This window comes from Arachis ipaensis, chromosome B04, assembly GCF_000816755.2.
Source record: "Arachis ipaensis cultivar K30076 chromosome B04, Araip1.1, whole genome shotgun sequence".
In the NCBI taxonomy this organism is placed as follows: Eukaryota; Viridiplantae; Streptophyta; class Magnoliopsida; order Fabales; family Fabaceae; genus Arachis; species Arachis ipaensis.
Genome location: NC_029788.2, coordinates 28,742,531 through 28,767,316, shown reverse-complemented (window position 1 = coordinate 28,767,316; position 24,786 = coordinate 28,742,531). Strand labels below are relative to the sequence as shown.

At 38.3% G+C, this 24,786-nt stretch overlaps 1 protein-coding gene across 1 annotated transcript in view; it reads left to right on the top strand.

Moving 5' to 3' along the window:
* LOC107639156 (transcription factor Pur-alpha 1) overlaps positions 1-2,190 on the top strand; it is a 3,485-nt gene extending 1,295 nt beyond the window's left edge. Inside the window, exons 3-5 of the mRNA XM_016342589.2 lie at positions 1,027-1,167; positions 1,246-1,482; positions 1,582-2,190. Of these exons, the coding sequence (XP_016198075.1) occupies positions 1,027-1,167; positions 1,246-1,482; positions 1,582-1,734 (531 nt within the window). The 3' untranslated portion in view covers positions 1,735-2,190. The remainder of the gene's footprint in view (positions 1-1,026; positions 1,168-1,245; positions 1,483-1,581) is intronic.

Here is a 24,786-nt window from a genome sequence, read left to right as displayed (position 1 = left end):
TGCCACCAACTTTGCCTCCTCCTGCAACTACAGATCCTCTGTCCATTACTGCATTCTTGGAGCCTCAGTTGGACCCCCCCTACCCTCACTTATCACGGCAATAACAACCTCTTTGCTCCAAGAGAGTTTTGTCAAACACTTTCAACCATTTGTTCTCCGCATCTTGATCTTGTATTCTCTTCTTGATCCTTTCAATATGTGTTTAGCTCACAATGGTATCAATTTTTTATACTGGGACAATGGCAAGGGACTCATGGATCTCTGTCTTAATTGAAGATAAGACTTACTCTCCCCATCTAGGCAGAGGAAGCTCCATCATATTCAACGGCTGGAACTGCATTAGAGCAAAGGAAGCAGAGACTGAGTGTGAACATAAGGACTTGGGATTCAATGAATTACAGACAACTAAAAATTGTTTGACACGTTTTTTTATGCTGAAGTGGAAATTTTATCCTGTATTATTTAGTAATTACTCCAGTAATAATTCTTCGTTTCATCTTTTCTCCATTAATTTAACACCCAGTGTCCAGAGATGAGTTATAAATTGTAATTTATTTTTTGTGTTTGTTTTGTTTTAACATAATTGTCCTTGATCATTTGCTTATAACATTTTATCCTTGCGTTTCTTTTTCTTTATTAGAATGAAGGTTAGAATATCTAGGATTCTTACCAATATTAAGGATGCTTACAAATATCAGTTATTTTAGTGTCCATGCCTGTGCACACACATAATTAGGTGTTAGATTGTTAGGTGATCCATGTATATGTATAACAAAGTGTTGAATATTTTAACGAGAATTTCTATAGATTTTTTATTTTGCATTTGTAATGTATAAAAAGATTTAGATGTAGTTTGCTTATTTTTAGACTGCTATTCTCCAAAGAATCACATATCTATAACCGTCAGATTTAAGTTGTTACTGGTGTCTAAGGAAATCATGTGTATAGTGTAGATATTGTAGATGTGCTATCTTATAAAAATGTCTAATTGATTTCAGAATTATCATTTTATTTTATTTTATGAAGGTGTCTGAAGCTTCTGTGAGTAGAAACCGTAGTACTATCATTGTTCCTGCAGGAAGTTCCAGAGATGAAGGTTGGGCAGCATTTAGGAACATTTTGGCTGATATCAACGAAGGATCAAGGCTTTTCATTCTACCCAATCAGGTAACACTTTGTATATTAACATCCTATGCAATCAGTGATATGTTCTTATCTCATGTTATGGTGTGCATTCTGCTACAGCAAAGTTCTGAATCCTCTGAACGTATTGTTGGACTTTCTGATGATGTTGGTGCCGGCTTTATCGCTGGCCATAGTAATCAACCACCAACCACTTCTGAGTTGGACAGGTCTGTTGATTTGCCTGCGCAAGAAGAAATTGGGAATGTGGGGGTCTCAAAAGTGATTAGGGCTGATCAAAAAAGATTCTTCTTTGATCTTGGGAGCAATAATAGGGGCCATTTTTTAAGAATCTCTGAGGTGTGCTGCCTTATCCTTTTGCCCTTTTTCAAATCTTATTTTGTTAAGTTTGTTTTGATGCTCGATATTTTGCTGCAAATTCATGTTATTACATTGCAGGTTGCAGGTTCTGATCGATCCTCAATAATTCTTCCACTGTCAGGGCTAAAGCAATTTCATGAGATAGTTGGTCACTTTGTGGAAATCACCAAGGACCGAATTGAGGGAATGTCCATTGCTAGTGTCCGTACAGTTGATCCCCCTCAAAGATGAATGCTAATTGGTGTGTTCTGTAAGAATAAAAATAATCACACCCTCTCCGTCAAGGTGTTATTAGGGATACAAGTGGGTGTTGGTCATCTGTGTCTGGTTTGGGTTTGTCTTTTTTTTTTCTTTCTTTTTTCTCTCCCTTAATCTCCTACTTCTCATATTGTTCTTCCATTAATGCTTTTGAAATAATGGGAACTCTGGTTGGCCAAGAAGACTAATTGGAATTGGAATTGGCGGGCAATGTTAGTATGAACAGGAAATAATAGGTGAACATTAGACCAAAGAGAGCCTTGTACTTGATTGGATATTTTTGGCACCTGTGCTATATTTTGTAATAATGCTTGTTTGATTGTTTGGCTCTCCATCCTAGGTGAACTAAACTTTGATAGTGGCTTATGTCTTATCATCATCTATCTAGAGTTCAATGAAGTCAAAGAGTAATGATAATTCGTCCACTTACTTTCTCCTTCTCCATGGTTACTTTGTGCATTGTTTGATATGGAAATGAAAACCTTGATATTACGATTAACATGAACATTTAGAAAGAAATAGACAATTTGGGGAGGTGGGGATGCGTTTTAACTTTTAAGTCGGAAGCATGAACATTTTATCTATAAAAAAGACGGAAATATAATGCTAATCTTGAAGTGTCCATTTCGCATAAAAAATGAATAGTTTCGGTGAATAATAGCACAGATAAATTATGGTAAACAGCATCCATCTTTCTTTCTGTAATAGAGATAGAGAAAGACCGAGACATATCTGTCCAATAATAAAAGAAACATATCCTTATGGTTGAGCCAGTTTCAAGCGACAATACAAAAATGAGAAAGAGACAGAGAACAGAGAAACACGGAAGTTATGAGCAGGTAACTAGCAAGTCAGTATTATTTTATGAAACACGGAAAAAGTAAGCTAATTCGGTAAGGTGTCCGTATGAGATACATCATAGACATATCAAACAAATGGAAGCGTTGCATTAAGTTGGCAGAAGATCCAATGGCAAAACGGATGGATAATGGATTTGCCAAATTCACCAAAAAATACAGGTACGGCTAAGATTTTTAGTATAATTCAGCCAAACGGTATTGCCAATTGGCGGGTTGGACTGTATGCCCTCCTCCTCCTCTTTATTATTATTATTATTATTATTATTATTATTATTTGTTGAATTTGAAGAAACAATAACAATAATTTGATGATCATCATACATTATAACATTGGACTGAAAACTCTAAAGTAGTGTGAATAATTTTGTTCGGCTAATATGCAGAAAATATTCAAAAGAAAGAGTAATAGGCAAGGTCCAATGATAGTTTAGACCCATGATCAAAGCATTCACCTAATTTGCTCACTAATTGTCCAAGGAATAGTTGCATATTATTATCCAAGATGAAGAGAAGCAAAGAACTCATTCTCTCACTTCTCTCTTCTCTAACCCACGTGAATCAGTTCCAAAAAGCAAGGTAGAAAAAGAAAGTCTGATTAGGGTTCAAATCAAGAAGAAAAAGTGAATTACCAAAATCAAGAAATAAAAAGGAAAGAAGAAGAAAGTTAGAAGTTAGGACTCAAGCAAAGATCAAATCCAGAGGTGAATTAGAAAATTATTTCTTTTTTTGTGCTTCATTTGTTGCTTGTTGATGATGCTTTCCTCCTACATGCACAAAATGAAAAACTTGAAGAAAATGGAGGTTACGAAACTCTGCTACAAATCAAGAGTCAAGAACAAAACTTGGAGGCAAAACATTGATGAATGGCTCAGATCTTTGAAGAAATTTGAAAAAGGAAGAAAGAGAAGAAGCTAGATAAGAATGCATGTTTGCTTTATCCACTGCTGTTGTCCCATCTCTTCTCGGCACTGCTGTTGATGTATTTGGGGAAGAAGAAGTCAACTGTTCAAGGCAAGTTCAAGCTTTGGAAGCTTTACTATTATATTAAAAGGGTAAATGACTAGAGATTGAAGTAAGGAGTGAGCACACAAGTTTGGATCTTCGTAGCTTTCAAGGTATCCCTTCTTCTCCTTCATGAGTTTACATTAAATTTTTTGTTCTTCAGTATTCATCTTTCTTTGTTCCTTTTCAATGGAAAAAAGGCTATAAGTAAAGAATCAGAAAAAGTCATTGAGAGAAAAGGCAAAGAGAGTTATAAAAAAAGTCAAAAAATTTTGTCAAAACTCTTTTGTATATTTTTCTGTTTTGTACACATGATCCTGATGAATTCTGATAAACTGCTATTTTACGGTTTATTTTGTATTGAATTGAGCGGATTTTATCAATTATTCTCACACTTATTCATATAAATTGCATGTTTTACATTTTCCTTCCTAATTTTGTGCTATGGTTGAAAACATGCTTCTTTGGCCTTAAATTTACTAATTTTAACCCTCTCTTATTACCACTCGATGCCGTGATATGTTTGTTAAGTGTTTTCAGGTTTACAGGGCATGAATGACTTGAAGGATGAAGAGGAAGCATCTTAAAGTGGAAGGAACACAAGAAACTAAGGAGTTGAGAAGCGAGAAGCGACGCGCACACATGGCTGACGCATGCGCGTGAATTGGAGTATTTTACAGCGATGCGGCACGCGAATTGGAGCATTTTACAGCGATGCGTACGCGTGACTGACGCGTACGCGTGGCCGACGCATAAGCGTCACGTGCTGCATTAAATAAAAGACACTGGGGGCAATTTCTGGGCTGCTTTTGGCCCAGTTTCAAGCTCAAAAGTGAAGCTTAGAGGCTGTAGAGTGGAGCTGGATGGGGGGGGGGATCACTCATTCACACTTTCATTAACATTAGTTAGGTTTTAGATGTAGTTTTCCTCTCTCTCCTATCTCTAGGTTTTAGGGTTTTTAGTATTGTTTCTTCTCAAATTCAGAATTCTACTTTACTTTAATTTAGTTTCTCTTCTACTTTTATTTGTTCTAGTACCTTGGTTATTTACTTCTCTTGTTGATTACTTTATGTTGCCAATTTAGTTTATGAACTCTTATGTCTCCTTTGATCTATATTAATACAATTTTATGTTTCATGTTTATGGCTTCTTTATTTCATCGTTGGTTGTTGATTTGTTGCAATTGTTAGTCTTAGGTTTTATTATTTCTTATTAATTTTCTATGTTTTTATGTTATTCCTTCCAAGTGTTTGATAAAATGCTTGGTTGGGTTTTAAATTAGATTTTTATATTCTTAACTTGGATTGAATATTTAGAGACTCTTGAGTTATCAGAATTCTTTTGTTGATTGGTGATTGAGACTTGCTAGTTGGCTTAGGTTTCACTAAATCTAGTCTTTGATTAGGACTTGTGAACTTAAGTTGACTTTTGCTCACTTGACTTTCCTTCATTGTTAGAGGTTGACTAAGTGAGAACAAAAGACAATTACCATCACATTTGATGATGATAATGAGGATAGGAAGTCCAATTATCAATTCTTGTTAGGACTTTTCTTAGTTGTTATTTTATTTCCTTGTTATTTATATTACTTGTCTCTTATTACAAAACGCAAAATGATACTTTTCCAGAACCAATAATAACTACACTTCCTTGCAATTCCTTGAGAGATGACCCGAGGTTTAATACTTCGGTTATTTTTATTGGGTTTGCTTTAGTGATAAACAAATTAAATTTTGATTGAGGTTTAATTGTCGGTTCAGACTATACTTGCAACGCGATAATTTTTGTGAAATCTTTACCGACATTTTTCACCTGTCAGATTCCCTTGCTAAGTTGGGTGAGCACTTAATGGTTGCAAGTATAGGGAGTGAACTTAGCCAAATCTAGCTTGGGTTGAAGCTGGATTTTTCCTAAATAGGATTGGGTTGAATCATAGAGAAATTGGTGTTTTTAATCTTGTGAAAGATAGTGAAAATTCTACCACTGTTGTGGGAGAGATTGGATGTAGGTCACATTGCATATGGTGGTTGAATCAGAATACATGGCTATGTGATTCTCTCTTCTCAACTCTTCTTCTGTTTTACTTCGATGTGAGACAAAATAAAAATGTTTCCTGCATTATCTATCTCTCAGAAGTCACAGCTATCCAAAAGCAAAGAGTTGCTCTGTTCTTGATCGCATCGTGAAGAGACAATATAAACTCTCCTGATAGTTCAACTTAACATACCAAACAGCAACTATGTTCCTATTACAATCAGAAGCAAAAGCAAAAGAAGTTCAAAAAGGAGGCCATAGATTTAATGTAACACCCTAATTACCCTAAGCCTTACCTCTAGCCGTAAAGCAAAGGATAACTAAGTGCCACGATAGTTCTAAGACTTATACAATAATATACATGTATATATAGAAAGGAATAATAGTACGAGAAGCCCGATGAATGTTTACAGTTCAAAAACCGAAATACAAAAGCGCAAAGCGTTCACACGATAACTAAAAGAGTAAAGGTCAAGATACAGGCACAAAAATAACAAAGTATATATATATATATATATAATATATTTTATTGGGTTGCTTCCTAACAATCATGGAGATATAGTATTAGTATTTTTATAGGAAAAAGGAATTACAAGTGTGGTGTGGGTTGTGGCACGTAGGGTCGAAGGTGAAGGCTTCTCCCCACATGCCTCTGCCGATATATATATAAGCATAATAGTTATAGAGTACTAGCCGCAGCTCACGGAGTTTAGGCGGACTAGTTACATACAAACATAACAGAGTTTTGAGTTAAAATAGCTTATATAACTTATCTCTCATAGTCAAGCCTCTAAGGCAACAAAGTGTAAATATACAAAAGATAGAGAGAACTACAACAAAATATCCAAAAATACACAAAATAGATATCAGGGATCCTCCGTTCTGTCCCCATCACGCAACTCACCGAGGTGGGTTACGACCTGCATCTGAAAAATAACAACAGAATATGGTATAAGAACTGGAGGTTCTCAGTATGGTAACAGTGCCCAATATTGTAAGATATAAGATTCCGGGATGCCAGAGGCAATCCTAGAACTTCACATCATCATGAGATTCAACTTATAAAGAAATTTAAATAAATCCTTAATCAGGTCATCTATCTTAGGGGATTTCTAAACTATCAGTTCACTGCTGTCCTACAGCCTTCACCAGTCTAACCTCCTTGTGATCCCATTGCCACCGCCTTCCGAACCTCCTCAATCCCAATAGAAAACACAAGTAATATCAATACAAGTAAAACACATGTATGATCATGTATATCAAGTAACTCAAGAAGCAATTAAGCATGTTATACAATTAGGCAAACAATACAAGTCGGCAAAGCAAGAAAACATATAGAATATGCACATGATGAATGCCTGTCCTCTTTGGCTGTGATATCACATTGTCAATTCAACTGCCAACCCGATACATCCCCATGGAGATGTTGCCTTTTGGTCACGAATATAAATGGGAACCCCAGGGATATCGTGCCCGGCACACGGTCCAAAGATATAGTGCCCGGCACACTCTTGTGATTTCGAAAGGATGCGAGTGGGATACTCAGTCACAGACCTCACATCTCAACCTAAGCGGGACTAACCACCGTCCTTATGCCGCCGCCGCAACCTCGACAGGCGGGATTAACCTACCGTCCCTGCCAGGTGCATAACGTCTCAACAATATCAATATAATATAATACATATGCATATCTCATTCAGTGATCACTTTCAACATTTAATAATTTATCATTTCTCTTCGAGTCCCAGACTCGTCATAACTATCATCGGTCCATAATTTCACAACACATCACATTAATCATCGTTACAGTAGTCCACCATCTCACTCAACTAAATCATCCTCAGTACTCCAGAAATCTAAGTCTTCGTCTTCTAAATGTTTTACCAGAAAATATCTAGTTAAACTCACTTATGGTATTTTCTATGTTTCAAAGCCTAAAAACAAGCTAAAGGATCATAAACAAGCGTTATGAAAGTTTGCAAGCTTACCGAGAAGGTAAAATGATTGAAAACAAAGTTTTTATTTGAAAAGCAGGGCTTGTGAGTACGCATAGGGTTGTGCATACGCATGCACCAATAGAGTTTTCTTAACTTGTGTGTACGCATAGAGTTGTGCGTACACACACAAAGTAAAATTTTCCATCTTGTGAGTACGCATGAATACATGCGGACGCACTCAATAGAATTCTCTTCCCAGCTTGTTCGTATGCACGAGCCATAACACCCGTTCTGCTGGGTGCGTAGGCACAGGTGTGTGCATGGGCACACAAACCAGAACTTATAATTTTCTGCAACATCACAAAATTCAAATTTTTGACACCAACTTCCAACGATCATATATTTTTCTACAAAATTCCAATTTCCACAAAATTTATACCGTTTTAAAGCTCTTTGAATTATATTTAATTTGATACAAAATCCAATCGATTTCAAAAACCGAAGCATAAGATACGATTCGCCAAAGTTAGCAAAAAATTAGTTTTTACCAAAACCTTTAAAACTCAAGTTTATCAAAACTCTCAATTCAAAACCAATTATCCCACATCCAAAACAGCCCCAAAGTACCTAATTTATATTCATATACTTTCTCATCATTCCACAACTTAGCAACATACTTCATTATCAATCCTTATAATTCATTATTCATTTCAAATCTCATGTTCATAATTCAATATCCTCATCAATCATCAACCATTATCATTATCATTATTCACAACTTCAACATCATTTATCAACATCATCATTAAATGAAATCATCCAATCATCATAATCATCATACATCAACAATTATCAATAACCAATTCAATCCTATCCTAAGGCCTACTAGCCTAAGTGTCTAAAAATATTACATATTACATAGAGAAAATCGAAACCATACCTTGGCCGATTTCTAATATGTGAAAAACACCAAATTTGAGTCCAAAATCAAGCCTCCAATCATCAACAATTCACCAACTCAAATCAAATGCTCCAAATCAACTCCAACAATCACAAATTCAAACTATACATAAGCAATATACCCAAAATGAATATCTAGGGTTCACAAAATACCAAACCACAAGAGTTTCAAAGCAACTCACCTTATCCAAAGGAAATAGGGGCGAAACACAACAATACTCCAATGCTAGATCACCCCTAAACAATCAAAATTACAAAACTTCTTCAAAACTCAAACCTAAAAACGTGAAAACTGTTAGGGCAGAGAAAAAGAGTATAAAACGTGATTCCTTACCAGCAATACTTAGGTAGAAATGACGGGCTTGGCAAGAGCTTTGCGTAGCCACAAATGGAACGCGAATCGGAGCACCGTAACTCGATATATGATCATTTGAAGAAGAAAGTGAATAGTACCACTTCTTCCTCCTCTCTCTCAATTTAGCAGCTGCTCTTTGTGTTTTTAGGTTGTGTATGAGGCTGAATGGCCTTCATTTAAGTATATATTTATATATATATATATATATATATATATATATATATATATATATATTGGGTTTGGGCCCAACTTGAGTCCGGTCCAACCCGTTAGCGTTTTTGGCCTTTGCGCCAAACCTTTAGAATTAGCGCTCGGTTTTCAACTTTAATTGTATTCCTAAGTTTTTCTACTAGTTTTATTATTATGACGCAGTACCGGACAGACTTAAGCCGGTAGAACCAGCTAATTTACCGGTACACGTTTTTCCGTAATTTTCTGGAGACAATTACATTTTCCAACTCAGAAAAATCTACTGAGTCCAAATATCATATTTAAATTTTCTAATTGTTATTCTAATTTTTTTAACCTATTTTGGACAATTAATTTATTATTATTTTACATTAATTAATCGGTTAATTATTTTCGCTTCTTACATTCTGCCCACCAAATTAGAAATTTTACCCTCAAAATTTGGTTTACCCATTATCATCATTAAAAGTTCCCTCAACTTAAACCTACCTCTCGCCATTCATCTTTTCATTCCTCCATGTCAGTTAAAGTTACAATTTACATCCTTCATTCTTATTTGTAATGTCATATTTTAACTGAATTCAAGCCTATGCTGTCCTCATCCTTCTCACTCTTAGCTCCCTTCAGTTAACCTCAATACAACATCAACATCTCAATTCAATGTTCTCCAACTCTATCTTGTAAACCAATAATTTATCCATTACCATCTACGCAAAAATTCAATTACACTTGTAATCATCTCCAAAACTTACCCGAATGAATTTAATCTTACAGCCACAATTAAACTTAGTTTCTTAGAAATTTGTACTTACATTAAACCACTAAACTCTTCAAGTATTCAAGCCTAAGATATGTCTAGTCACCATTCTACTATCTCTATTCACAACTATCACATGTCATTGCATTCCTCAAGCTTCTGCTGTACCACTCTGATTTTTAGCCACTAATTAATTAACTAATCTAATTGTTCAATTAAGTAATACATCATTATCGGATTATAAAACCTAGGCTTACTTCTGAACTTCCTCAACTTGACCCAAATAGAGTTTACGCTCATCCTAAGACTAAGTCATAATTTAGGGCCTTATTACATAACTCAAGGTCTCATTAAATCCTCAATCTCAGTAATTGTATTATCTAGGACCTCAACAACAACTAAGGTACCTACTCAGATTATCCATCTTTAAGTGCAACACTACAGCTCGACATACTAAACAACCAATGAATTTCTACTTATCATAACTAAAATCAAATGCCACTCAATGTCAAACCCAATCAAAATTCAAGCCTAAATTCATGCCTACTTATTTTTCTCCTTTTCTACTTATCTCTGCACTTAAATAATTTGCTAGGTACCAAATGTTATATGAATCATCCTAGAATTTACACGTAAAACCAAAATCAAATGTGGATATCCCTAGGTGGTAGCTTAACTCAAAATCATAATCATTTAGTAGTTTCATCCATCTCCATGGAGGCAGTTCACTCCTTGCTCCACATCTTCAACATAGCACAAATGCAGTAGACTCCAGATTAAGAGTAAGAGAATTCACTTCGTACGGCCTCAACCGTCACGACACATAAACAACTACATCCTAATGTTACATCGGAATGCACTCTAAGATTTCTAACGAAGTGTCGTCGTAGATCCCAACTGGTTTATGGGGTTTCAGAAACACCAACATTAGCTTTGTAGTTAATCTTTCTTTCAAGTTTTTGAGGAATTTTTCCCATAATTTGACGTCCATACTAACGGGGCATCCTTGTGCATTAATTTAGTCATAGGTAATGCCATTTACAAAAGCAAGGCTTCACAACTCCTCGTGATATCGCACGCTCACAAGTTCGTCCTTCGTGTTCATAATTCATGTCCTAAGGAACTAACATATCAATAGTTGTGTCTAAGGATTGCATGTGATGTCAAAATGAGCTCAAGTTATCTGAAGAGATACCAAGCTCAAAAGAGAGCAAATAATTTTGAATGGTATTTGTAAGAAATTGAAAAGATACATTGTGTTGTGATTAGACAAGGTTGTAGGAAATAAGAAAATGCACCAGAAAGAGAATTAGAGTGCACTTCAAGAAAGAATTCCAAACTAAGAATCGTTGGAGGGAACAATAAAGTACATTGAATCAAAATATGTCTTTGCTGATTTAAAAAATAATAAATAAAAATTACGAGTCCGTGAATAAAGATGGTTTATCTCAACAGTAATCTCCTTCACACTTGATTAGGTCAAAACGGGTTTAGACTCATGTCAAGGGGTATAAGTTTCGGGCGAGAATACATGCGAGCAAAGAATAGGATTGGAAAATGTTCAAACTAATTATCAAAAAAGATCATGGAATAAAGTACTTCAACTCGGGTTACAAAAGAAAGATAGATCGAGTCATACACATTTATTAGTAATATCTCTCTCATATTAGGTTTCCCATTGCCATCCTCCTTCATCCTTATCTGATGGTAACCGGATCTTAAATCAATTTTTTTGAAAACACTCTAACTCCTTGTGATGCGTGATCATCTTTCCTATATTTTCCTAGTGAATTTGCATTTAAATTGTTATGTTTAATCAAGATTTAAATATCTTTTAGCCACTATGAATGCTACTTTGAGTTGTGTGCAATTCTGTTTATTTCATGTACCATTCGGATGGATTTGATGGAGTTTCTATAGAAGAAGAGGAAGAAAGTAGATGATGTTGTCAACCCTGACCTCTTTGCACTCAAACAGAAATAACTTGAGCTACAGAGGTCCAATTAACGTGATTCTAGTGGCATTGGAAAGCCAACTTCTAGAGTTTTTCAACGATATATAATAGTCTACACCTTTCATATGGAATTACTGCCTTGGTGGCGGCAAACTTGGGAAATCCCAAGTTTGGCGCCATGATCATCACAACGCCTTCCTTGCTTGTTGCCTTGGTGGTACCAAACTTCCACACTCAACCACTCCAGGAAGTATAGAGCGTTCAACCAAAGCCAAACTTGAGATTTCTCAAGTTTGGCACCAAGGGTGCACACATTGTGGAATGTATACGGTTCATTTGAAGCCAAACTTGAGATACCTCAAGTTTGGCGCCAGCTAAGGAAGTCTTCAAAGATTTCACACGGCCTCAACGGCGCCAAACTTGGATTCTCCAAGTTTGGTGCCACCTCTTATGAATCAAGTGGTCCCACGCTGTACAAGGCTTGCACGAAATAGTATTTTAATTTGATTAAACTTTATTTTATTTTTAAAATAGGAAAAGATATTATTTAGTTTTAGGAAATATAATTTACATTAATTAGGATTAGATATAAAAGGGAAAAGAATCAGCCCTTCGGGCTCTCATCTCTTCTCACCTACCTCATTCCGCAATTTACAGTTTTTCTGAATCCTAGTTTTCTCTCTGAACCATGAGTAACTAAACCTCCATTGTTAAGGTTAGGAGCTCTGTCTATTGTATGGATTGATACTATTATTTTTCTATTTTAATTCATGTATTGATTTCTATTTCAAGAATTGTTTTCGTTCTTTAATCTTATGAATCTGGGTGGAACGGAAGTATGACTCTTGTTCTAATTGAGTTCTTGTATAACTTGGAAAAGCTCTTTACTTGAACAACAGCTTGAAAATAATTTCTCCTAAATTTCTAATTATCTGGACTTAACGGGATACGTGACATATAATCCTCTTATATTTGGGTAATTAGGGTTTCTGTGCCATATAAACTAGAATTGAACTTCACCCTCTAATTGAAATTAAGTGACCAAGGAATTAGCGGTTGATGAAGATTAGAGGAGACTAAAAATGTTTAAGGAATTAGGGTTTAGTCACATACAGTTGCCATGAATTGAATCTTGCATGATTAAAATAGTTAGTAAGAAAAGTCAATCTGGAAGATAGACATCTCTGAAGCCTTAACTATTTTCTCCATCTACTATTCACATCAATTTACTGCTTGTTTTCTGATATCCTGAATTTATTGTTTATGCTTTTGAACTCTCAAAACACCATTTTATGTTTGTCTAACTAAGTAAATCACTTAACCATTGTTGCTTAGTCCATCAATCCTCGTGCGATCGACCCTCATTCACTTGAGGTACTACTTGGTACGACCCGGTACACTTACCGGTTAGTTTGTGGTTTATAAATTTTGCACCAAGTTTTTGGCGCCGTTGCCGGGGATTGACTGTGATTGACAACTACTGGTTGTTTGATTTCTTAGATTAGACGTTTTTGCTTTAATTTCATTTAACTTATTTCTTTAAAATTAAAAAAAATATAGAAGAAATAATATAATCTAGAAGTCCGATGAAGGATATAGCTCAAAAATAGGATTTCAAAAGCGCAAAACGTACTAACGAAGATACTATCTTATAACATAAGAAACAGAAGTGATATAAACAAGGTAATAGTATAATAGTGTAACATCATAAGAAAACTAGCCACGAGTTGCGGAGTTTAAGCCGGCTAGCCATATACAGACCATATAGAAACCTGACAGTTTAAAAGCAGCTTATACAAGTTGTTCTCTCATAATACAAGCCTCTAGGCAAAGACAAAATACAAAAGTGAGAGACATATAAACAAAATAAACCAAAAGACTCCAAAAGAATCCAAGATCCTCCGCTTCTGTCACCATCCAAAGTAACTCACCGAGGTGGGTTGCGACCTGCATCTGAAAAATACAACAAAGATATGGTATGAGAACTGGAGGTTCTTAGTATGGTAACAGTGCCCAGTGATGTAGGATATAAGACCCCGGGTCGCCAAAGGCAATCCTAAGCTTCATATCCATCACAAGATTCAAAGTTAAGCATTCTAAAACAAATAAGCATAATATAAACCTTATGATAAATAAACCAGGTAATCTATCTTAAGGGATTTCTATTCTAACTAAACACCGCTGTCCCACAGCCTTCACCAACCTATCCTCCATGCGATCCCATCGCCAGCGCCTTCCAAACCTCCTCAATCCCAGTAGAAAGCACAATTAATAACAATGCAAGAAATTCACAAGTAAAAGCATACAAGGCAAGTAGACAAGTAAGCAAATAGTCGTGTTATTCAATTAGACATACAATTACAAGTCGGCAAAGCAAATAAGCAGATAGAAAATGCATATGATGAATGCCTGCACTACTGGCTGTGATATCACATTGTCGGTTCAACTACCAACCTGACACATCTCCATGGAGACGTCGCCCTTCGGATTTCTCATATGGGAACCCCCGAGATATAGTGCCCGGATCACTGTCCAGGTACCGGCGCCTGCACGCCTATAGATCCGAAGGGATGCGAGCGGGATACTCTTGCCTCAGACCTCACATCTCAACGTAAGTAGGATTAACCACCGTCCTTACGCTGCCGCCGCTACCACGACAGGAGGGATTAACCACCGTCCCTGCCGGGCGCATAGCGTGTCATAATCTCAGTAAAAATATTATTTCAGTATACAGATATCCATCATCTCAATCCGAGTCCTCAACTCATCTCAACCACTGTCCATTCATAACTCAGTTTCCACTTATCAAAATTCATCATTCCTCATCTCATATATCCATCACCCTTCACCTAACGTCAAACCGTTCTCAGCACGCCAGAAACCTAGGCCTCCATTTTCTAATTTATCATAAAATTATGTACTAGAACCCTTAAGTCATATCCCATGTTCTATTACTCAAAACTAATCCCAAAAGTCTTAAAATTGTGTTATAGAAGCTTACAACCTTGTTGGGAAGGTAGAATAGTTGAAAAACAAGTAAAATTTGAGAAACAGGACGTGTGCGGCCGCATAGAGATGTGCGTGCGCACGCCCAGGAAAATTTTTAAAAGTGTACGTACGCACAGGGGTGTGCGTATGCACAGGTGTCAAAACTAAAAAGGTCTGTTCACTCGCACAACTTATGCCAGCGCCTCCAACAGACTGGCCTTCCCGACGTGTGCGTCCGCACAGACGTGTGCGTCCACACGGGTTGAAATTTTTCCTTAGATATGTGCGCACAAAAGCTGTGCTAGCGCTGCAAACAGAACGCACTTCCCTGCCTGTGCGTGCGTACAGGTGTGTGCGTCTGCACAGGTCAAAATTTTTAGAGGGTGTGCGTTCGCACGAGGGTGTGCGCCCACACATATCAGAAATCCTGAAATTCTGTAAATTTGCAGAATTTCATATTTTTAACACCAACTTTGAATGATCATAACTTCCTCTACAAACTTCCAGTTTTGACACACTTTATATCGATGTAAAGGGTTTTCAAAGATCTTTAATTCTAAAAAATTTCAATCAGTTTTGAAAATTGAGGCAAAAGTTATGATCGAGCAAATTTCACCAAAAACCCCATTTTACCAAATTTTCACAATTCTCAAACCACCTCCAACCAAAACAACATCAACCTCCCATTTACAGCACAACTACCCTCTTGGGTCAAAAATTCACCACTTAGCACATATTTTCATCACATTTCACCATTCTCCAACCACCAATACCAATCATGCAATATCACAATAAATCTCCATTCAACTCTTCAAACTACATAACCATATCGTTAACATTAATTTCACATATATCTTAACATTAGCAATATCATACCTTCATATCAATAATCATCACACCATCATGAATCATCATACATTAACATTTCAAACAACTCATCAACCATTATAATTCAAACCTATCCTATGGGTCACTAGCCTAAGTGTCCATCAATATTACATACTACATAGAGGAAACCGAAACCATACCTTGGCCGATTTCCTTTATACACCAAAACCCAAACGAGCACAAGCTATGCTTTCCAACATAATCCAAGCTTTCAATTCCACTCCAATAAGCACAATTAGGTTCCAAAGGCTCCCAAAGCCACAATAATCAATCTATATGCATACAATTCACCTCAAATAAACCTAGGGTTCTAATTAAACATAAACTCACAAGGGTTTAATGGCTCTTACTACTTCCAACAGATTTGGATGTCAAAACCCAAGGCTAAGCAAGGCTTAGAGCAAACCTAAATATCCAAAATCACAAAAACACATTTAACCCCAAAGTCCTAGGAACTGAAATTTGGAGAGAAGAATAGAAAGGATTTCGTGGTTACCTCTCCAGTTTCTTGTATGGGTTTTGTAGAGTTCTTCACGAGGAATGCGTAGCCACAAACGGTGCGGCGATTGGAGCTCTCTAGCTCAAGATATGAGCTTTGGAAGAAGAAGGTGAATAGTGCTTCTTCTTCCCCTTCTCCCCTTTCTATTTTCTGATGTGTGTTGTTGTGTTTAGTGAGTGAAAAGGGTTCACTTAAGTGCTTTTATATGTTGGTCTTGGGCCAAACTTGGGCCCGGTCCAGCCCGTTAATGTTTTTAGCCCGTTTGGCCCAACTTCGGGCCAAACCTTTAAAATTAACACCCGGTTTTCAATTTCTAACATTTTTCTAAGGTTTTTGCCGGTTTTCACTTTTTCTTATGTGGTACTGGGCAGACTTGAACTGGTTCACAGTTTTTCACGATTTTTCACAGAAGGCACATTTTCTGACTCAGAAAAACCCACTGAGTCCAAAAACACCTTTAAATCCTCAAATTCTCTCTCTAACTTTTCGAAATCTAATTTGGGCAATTAATCATTAATTAACCGGTTGATTAGTCGCGGTTCTTACATTCTCCCCACCAAATAAGAATTTTTTCCCTCAAAATTTGAATTACCGTAGAAAAGCTCGGGATAATCCTTTCACATCTCAGATTCCAATTCCCAAGTGTGCTCTTCTACTCCTGCTCGCTCCCAAGCAACTTTAACCAACTGAACTTCTTTCCCTCGCAGCTTCTTCACACTAGTGTCATCGATTCTTACTGGCGTTACTTGGAAGGTTAAGTTCTCCTTTAACTCAACCAACTCAGGCTCCAACACATGACCCGCATCCGACGTATACTTACGGAGTTGTGACACGTGGAATACGTCATGCAAGTTAGACAGATGAGGTGGCAAGGCAACTTGATACGCTACCGGCCCGAATCTCTTCAAAATCTCAAACGGTCCTATATATCTTGGATTCAACTTCTTGGTCTTTAATTGCTCTTCCAATCCCAGTTGTCGGTATCACCCGAAGAAATACATGTTCTCCCACTTAAAACTCTAACGGTATCCTCCTCTGATCCGCATAACTCTTCTGTCGACTCTGAGCAGTTAGAATCTGTGCACGAATCTTCTTAATGTTCTCAGTAGTCTCTGCTATTACTTCAGGACCCAAAACACTTGCTTCACCAGATTCATACCAACAAAGGGGAGACTGGCACTTTCGTCCATACAAGGTCTCATACGGAGCCATCTCAATGCTTGCATGAAAGCTGTTGTTGTACGCAAACTCCACTAATGGCATGTATCGGTCCCAACTTACGGGTTGATCCAAAACACATGCTCTCAGCATATCCTCTAAGGTTTGAATAGTCCTTTCCGACTGTCCAATAGTTTGGGGATGGTATGCAGTACTGAGACATAGCTTCGTACCGAAAGCCCTTTGAAAATCTCTCTAAAACCTTGAAGTGAATCGGAGATCACGGTCCGACACTATGCTCGATGGCACACCATGCAACCTTACTATCTCCCTGATGTACAATCTCGCCAACTCCTCCATAGAACAATTTATTCGGATAGGCAGAAAATGAGCGGATTTGGTCAAGCGATCCACGATCACCCAAATCGCATCAAATCCCGACCTAGTCCTCGGTAAACCGGTCACAAAATCCATGGCAATTCCTTCCCACTTCCACTGAGGAATCTCAAGTGGTTGTAGCATTCCCGACAGTTTCTGGTGCTCTATCTTTACCTTCTGGCAAGTTAAACACTTGGATACTACTGTTGCTATATCACCCTTTATCCCTAGCCACCAGAACATCTTCTTTAAGTCATAATACATCTTCGTGCTTCCGAGATGAATAGAAAACCCACTGTTGTGAGCTTTCGACAACAAATCCTATCTCAAACTCCCAACATCCAGTATGCAAATTCTTCGCTTGTACCTCCATAACCCTTCATCATCCTTAGTGAATTCTTCACGCCTCTTATCACCAACTGGTTGAAACAACTGCTGAAGCTTCTGCTCATCTTGCTGAGCCCTTTGTATTTTTTATTTGAACGTGCTTGAGATCTACAGCTGATTTAAACAAGCTCTTCCAGCAACTTCACCAATGTCTAGCTTAAGATCCATGAACTTATCTACTAGCTCCTCTTCCTTAATCCTCATCCAAGCTATTGTTAGAGATTTTTTACTCAAAGCGTCTGCTACCACGTCGCCTTTCCAGGGTGATAACTCAACTCGAAATCATAATCTTTAAGCAACTCCATCCACCTCCTCTGGCGCATATTAAGCTCTTTCTAATTAAAGATGTACTTGAGACTCTTATGATCAGAAAAGATGCTAAACCTTACTCCATACAAGTGGTGCCTCCAAATCTTTAATGCAAACACAATTGCCGCTAATTCCAAGTCATGAGTGGGGTAGTTTACCTCATGCGGTCTCAGCTAATGCGATGCGTAAGTCACCACATTCCGGTGTTGCATTAACACACAACCCAAACCCTTCAGTGACGCATCACAATATACTTCAAACGGTTCATGCGGTTTCGGCAAGATTAAAACAGGTGCTGAAGTTAACTTCTGCTTCAAAGTCTGAAAACTCTCTTCACACTCCGACGTCCACACAAATGGCACTTCTTTCCTTGTTAACTTCGTCATTGGTAATGCAATCCCGGAAAATCCTTCAACGAATCTTTGGTAATATCCTGCTAAGCCCAAGAAGCTCCTAATTTCCGTCACCGTCGTTGGTCTTTCCCACTCCATCACCGCTTCTACCTTAGAAGGATCTATAGCTATTCCTCCTTTGCTCACCACATGGCCTAAGAACTTTACCTCCTCCTTCCAGAACTCGCACTTTGACAGCTTAGCGTACAACTTCCGCTCCCTTAAGATTTGCAACATAGTCCTCAAGTGTTCCTCGTGCTCCTTTGCCATCTTAGAGTAAACTAAGATGTCATCTATGAAAACCACCACGAATTTGTCCAAAAAGGGACGAAAGACTTTGTTCATGTAATCCATGAAAACAGCAGGTGTATTCGTTAACCCAAAATACATTACCGTAAACTCGTAGTGTCCACAGCGTGTTCTAAACGCAGTCTTAGGAATATCATCCTCCTTCACCCTTATCTGATGGTAACCGGATCTCAAATCTATCTTGGAAAACACTCCAGCTCCTTGTAATTGATCCATCAAGTCATCTATCCTTGGCAGCGGGTACTTATTCTTCACAGTCACTTTATTCAGCTGTCGGTAATCCACACATAATGGCATTCCTCCATCTTTCTTCTTTACCAATAAAACTGGCACTCCCCACGGTGATACACTCGGTCGAATGAACCTCTTGTTCAGAAGCTCTTCCAACTGAGTCTTTAACTCTGCCAGCTCTATCGGAGCCATTCTATAAGGCGCAATCGACATTGGTCCGGCTCCCGGCACCAATTCAATCGTAAATTCAATTTTCCTTTGAGGTGGAAACTCAGGGATATCTTCCGGGAACACTTCTGGAAAATCTTTAACCACTGGTATTTGATCCAAGTTCTGGGCATCACCCAACGCATTAGCAGCCAATAGAATATAGCCCTGCCACTCCTTCCCACTACAATGCACCATTACAGAGTTCAGGTAATATCCCATAGCTACCACCGCTCCCTTTTCTCTGTCCGGCATAAACCGAATTGTCCGTTCAAAACAATCCAACAAAACCAGATTCTTCGACAGCCAATCAAACCCCAAAATCATCTCTAGCCCCACCATTGGTAAACAGATCAAATCCTGCACAAAGTCTCTACCCTCGAGCTTGAAACCTACTTGTCTACAACCTGACCTAGTCATAACTGTCTGATGCGGAGTATGTACATGCATATCAAAAGGTAACTCTGACACTTTCAAGCCTAGTTTCTCAACTTTAGCAAATGAAATAAACGAATGCGAAGCTCCAGTATCATATAATGCAACTAATGACTTATCACCAATTAGACATATACCTTTCATCAACGGATCCGCTTTAGAAGCATCCTTGGCATTCACAGCAAAGACTCGACCTTGATGCTGACTCTGGCCCGCATTCTGGTTCCTCCCACGAGTGTAATCCCTCGCAATGTGGCCAGAAAACCCACAAATAAAACAACCACCTAAACCAATTTTGCATGAGTCATAAGGATGGAAACGCGCACAATGTACACAAGTCAAATCCGGAGAATTCTTACTCTGATTTCCTCTCCCCTTAGCATACTGAAATTGAGTCTGAGTGTTCTTTCTGAAACCTCCTTGACCTTGAAGCGCATATCCTCCTCTCTTGAAGCTTTGCCCTTTCGGATGAAAATACTTGCCACGCCCCCGACTAGAGCTCCCTCCACGAGTTTCCTTGGATGAAGCTACCGTCTTGGCATATTCTTCCACCACTCTCGCCTTGTTCACCAAGTCAGAGAAGACACGGATCTCCATAGGCGCCACAGCAGTCATAATGCTATCCCTTAAACCTCTCTGATTCTTAATGCACTTCCAACTCTCGTAAGTCTCCGGGGCACCTTGACATACCCTAGAAAACCTACAGAGTTCCTCAAACTTGTTGGTGTAATCTGCCATAGACATGGAACCTTGCTTCAGCTGCATCAGTTCCATCTCCTTTGCCTCCATTGCAGACTCAGGGAAATACTTCTTATAGAAGGCCGTTTGAAACACCTCCCACAGAATGTCAGCGTTCTGAAGTTGTAGCAAGCGTCACTCTGCTTACCACCAGGGCTGGGCCTCTCCCACAAGCTGATAAGTAGAAAACTCTACATACTGATTGAGTGGAACATGCTGCGCCTGTAAAGCATGCTCTATAGCCTGAAACTAGTGATCCGCTTCAGTAGGATTTATGGATCCTCGGAAAGTGGGCGGATGAACCTTGAAAAACATCGCCAAGGTCATCGGAACTCCTCCCGTGTTATCGCCATTTCCCTCAACATTATCATTGGTATTTCCTTTGCCATTCACATTACCATTCCTCGCCGGTTGGCCTAACCTCTGCACAGCTTGCTGAGTCGCAGCAGCATTCGCTTCCATGGTGTTCGTTAAGTTAGCCATGGCCACCATAGACTCGGCATGGTTATCAGCCGGTTGCTCATTCCTACTCTCTTGGGTACGCGTTCGACCTCGCCCGCGAGTGGCCATTAGGGTTTCTGTCTACACCAAACAATCGATATCAAGGTGATCAGTCTCAATATCAAAAGCCTAGTGCTTCAATTATCCCAAGCAGGCACTCACAAACAAGCATGCTATGCAATATCAAACAGATAACCTAATAGCATCTCAAAACTCAGCGAGAACTCAAGCGAAAAAAGGAAGAAAGATCATTAAAGGTACGCAGCTTTTTCTTTTGTCTTCTCTCTTGCGAAATAGCAGATATAGTTAAAAACAAGAAAATAGAAACAATAGTTCTCTTTATAGTATACATTTTGTGATAACTATACTCATTCGGTGTTATCTAACTCACATTGATGCTTGTATATATATATATATATATATAGAAGAAATAATAAAATCTAGAAGCCCGATGAAGGATATAGCTCAAAAACAGGGCTTCAGAAGTGCAAAACGTACTAACGAAGCTACTATCTTATAGCATAAGAAACAGAAGTGATATAAACAAGGTAATAGTATAATAGTGTAACATCATAAGAAAACTAGCCACGACTTGTGGAGTTTAAGCCGGCTAGCCATATACAGACCATATAGAAACCTGACAGTTTAAAAACAGCTTATACAAGTTGTTCTCTCATAATACAAGCCTCTAGGCAAAGACAAAATACAAAAGTGAGAGACATATAAACAAAATAAACTAAAAGACTCCAAAAGAATCCAAGATCCTCCGCTTCTGTCACCATCCAAAGCAACTCACCGAGGTGGGTTGCGACCTGCATCTGAAAAACACAACAAAGACATGGTATGAGAACCGGAGGTTCTCAGTATGGTAACAGTGCCCAGTGATGTAGGATATAAGACTCCGGGATGCCAAAGGCAATCCTAAGCTTCATATCCATCACAAGATTCAAACTTAAGCATTCTAAAACAAATAAGCATAATATAAACCTTATCATAAATAAACCGGGTAATCTATCTTAAGGGATTTCTATTCTAACTAAACATCACTGTCCCACATCCTTCACCAACCTATCCTCCATGCAATCCCATCGCTACCGCCTTCCAAACCTCCTCAGTCCCAGTAGAAAGCACAATTAATAACAATGCAAGAAATTCACAAGTAAAAGCATACAAGGCAAGTAGATCAAGTAAGCAAATAGTCATGTTATTCAATTAGACATACAATTACAAGTCAGCAAAGCAAATAAGCAGATAGAAAATGCATATGATGAACGCCTGCCCTACTGGCTGTGATATCACATTGTCGGTTCAACTACCAACCCGACACATCTCTATGGAGACGTCGCCCTTCGTATTTCTCATATGGGAACCCCCGAGATATAGTGCCCGGATCACTGTCCAGGTACCGACGCCTGCACGCCTATAGATCCGAAGAGATGCGAGCGGGATACTCTTGCCTCAGACCTCACATCTCAACGTAAGCGGGATTAACCACCGTCCTTACGCCGCCGCCGATACCACGACAAGCGGGATTAACCACCGTCCCTGCTGGGCGCATAACGTCTCATAATCTCAGTAAATACATTATTTCAGTGGTTTTCGAAAAGCATTTTCAGTATACAGAGATCCATCATCTCAATCCGAGTCCTCGACTCGTCTCAACCACTGTCCATTCATAACTCAGTTTCCACTTATCAAAAGTTCATCATTCCTCGTCTCATATATCCATCACCCTTCTCCTAACGTCAAATCGTTCTCAGCATGCCAGAAACCTAGGCCTCTATTTTCTAATTTATCATAAAATCATGTACTAGAACCTTTAAGTCATATCCCATGTTCTATTACTCAAAACTAGGCCCAAAAGTCTTAAAATGGTGTTATAGAAGCTTACAACCTTGTTGGGAAGGTAGAATAGTTGATAAACAAGTAAAATTTGAGAAACAGGACGTGTGCGGCCTCACAGAGATGTGCGTGCGCACGCCTAGGAAAATTTTTAAAAGTGTGCGTACGCATAGGTGTCAAAACTAAAAAGGTCTGTTCACTCGCACAACCTGTGCCAGCGCCCCCAACAGACTGGCCTTCCCGACGTGTGCGTCTGCACGGGTTGAAATTTTTCCTTAGATATGTGCGCGCACAAGCTGTGCTAGCGCTGCAAATAAAATGCACTTCCCTGCCTGTGCGTGCACACAGGTGTGTGCATCCGCACAGGTCAAAATTTTTACAGGGTGTGCGCCGCACATATCAGAAATCCTGAAATTCTGCAACTTTGTAGAATTTCAGATTTTTAACACCAACTTTGAATGATCATAACTTCCTCTACAAAATTCCAAATTTCACAAACTTTATATCGATGTAAAGGGTTTTCAAAGATCTTTAATTATAAACAAATTTAAATCATTTTGAAAACTGAGGCAAAAGTTATGATCGAGAAAATTTCACCAAAAATCCCATTTTACCAAAAGCCATAATTTACCAAATTTTCACAATTCTCAAACCACCTCCAACCAAAACAACATCAACCTCCCATTTACAGCACAACTACCCTCTTGGGTCAAAAATTCACCACTTAGCACATATTTTCATCACATTTCACCATTCTCCAACCACCAATACCAATCATGCAATATCACAATAAATCTCCATTCAACTCTTCAAACTACATAACCATATCATTAACATTAATTTCACATATATCTTAACATTAGCAATCATTATACCTTCATCTCAATAATCATCATACCATCATGAATCATCATACCTTAACATTTCAAACAACTCATCAACCATTATAATTCAAACCTATCCTATGGGTCACTAGCCTAAGTGTCCATGAATATTACATACTACATAGAGGAAACCGAAACCATACCTTGGCCGATTCCCTTTATGCACCAAAACCCAAACGAGCACAAGCTATGCTTTCCAACACAATCCAAGCTTTCAATTCAACTCCAATAAGCACAATTAGGTTCCAAAAGCTCCCAAAGCCACAATAATCAAACTATATGCATACAATTCAACTCAAATCAACCTAGAGTTCCAATTAAACATAAATTCACAAGGGTTTAATGGCTCTTACCTCTTCCAACAGATTTGGATGTCAAAACTCAAGGCTAAGCAAGGCTTAGAGAAAACCTAAACATCCAAAATCACAAAAACTCATTTAACCCCAAAGCCCTAGGAACCGAAATTTTGGAGAGAAGAATAGAAAGGATTTCGTAGTTACCTCTCCAGTTTCTTGTATGGGTTTTGTAGAGCTCTTCACGAGGAACACGTAGCCGCAAACGGTGCGGCGATCGGAGCTCTCTAGCTCAAGATATGAGCTTTGGAAGAAGAGGGTGAATAGTGCTTCTTCTTCCCCGTCTCCCCTTTCTATTTTCTGCTGTGTGTTGTTGTGTTTAGTGAGTGAAAAGGGTTCACTAAAGTGCTTTTATATGTTGGTCTTGGGTCCAACTTGAGTCCGGTCTAACCCGTTAACGTTTTTAGCCCGTTTGGCCCAACTTCGGGCTAAATCTTTAAAATTAACGCCCGGTTTTCCATTTCTAATATTTTTCTAA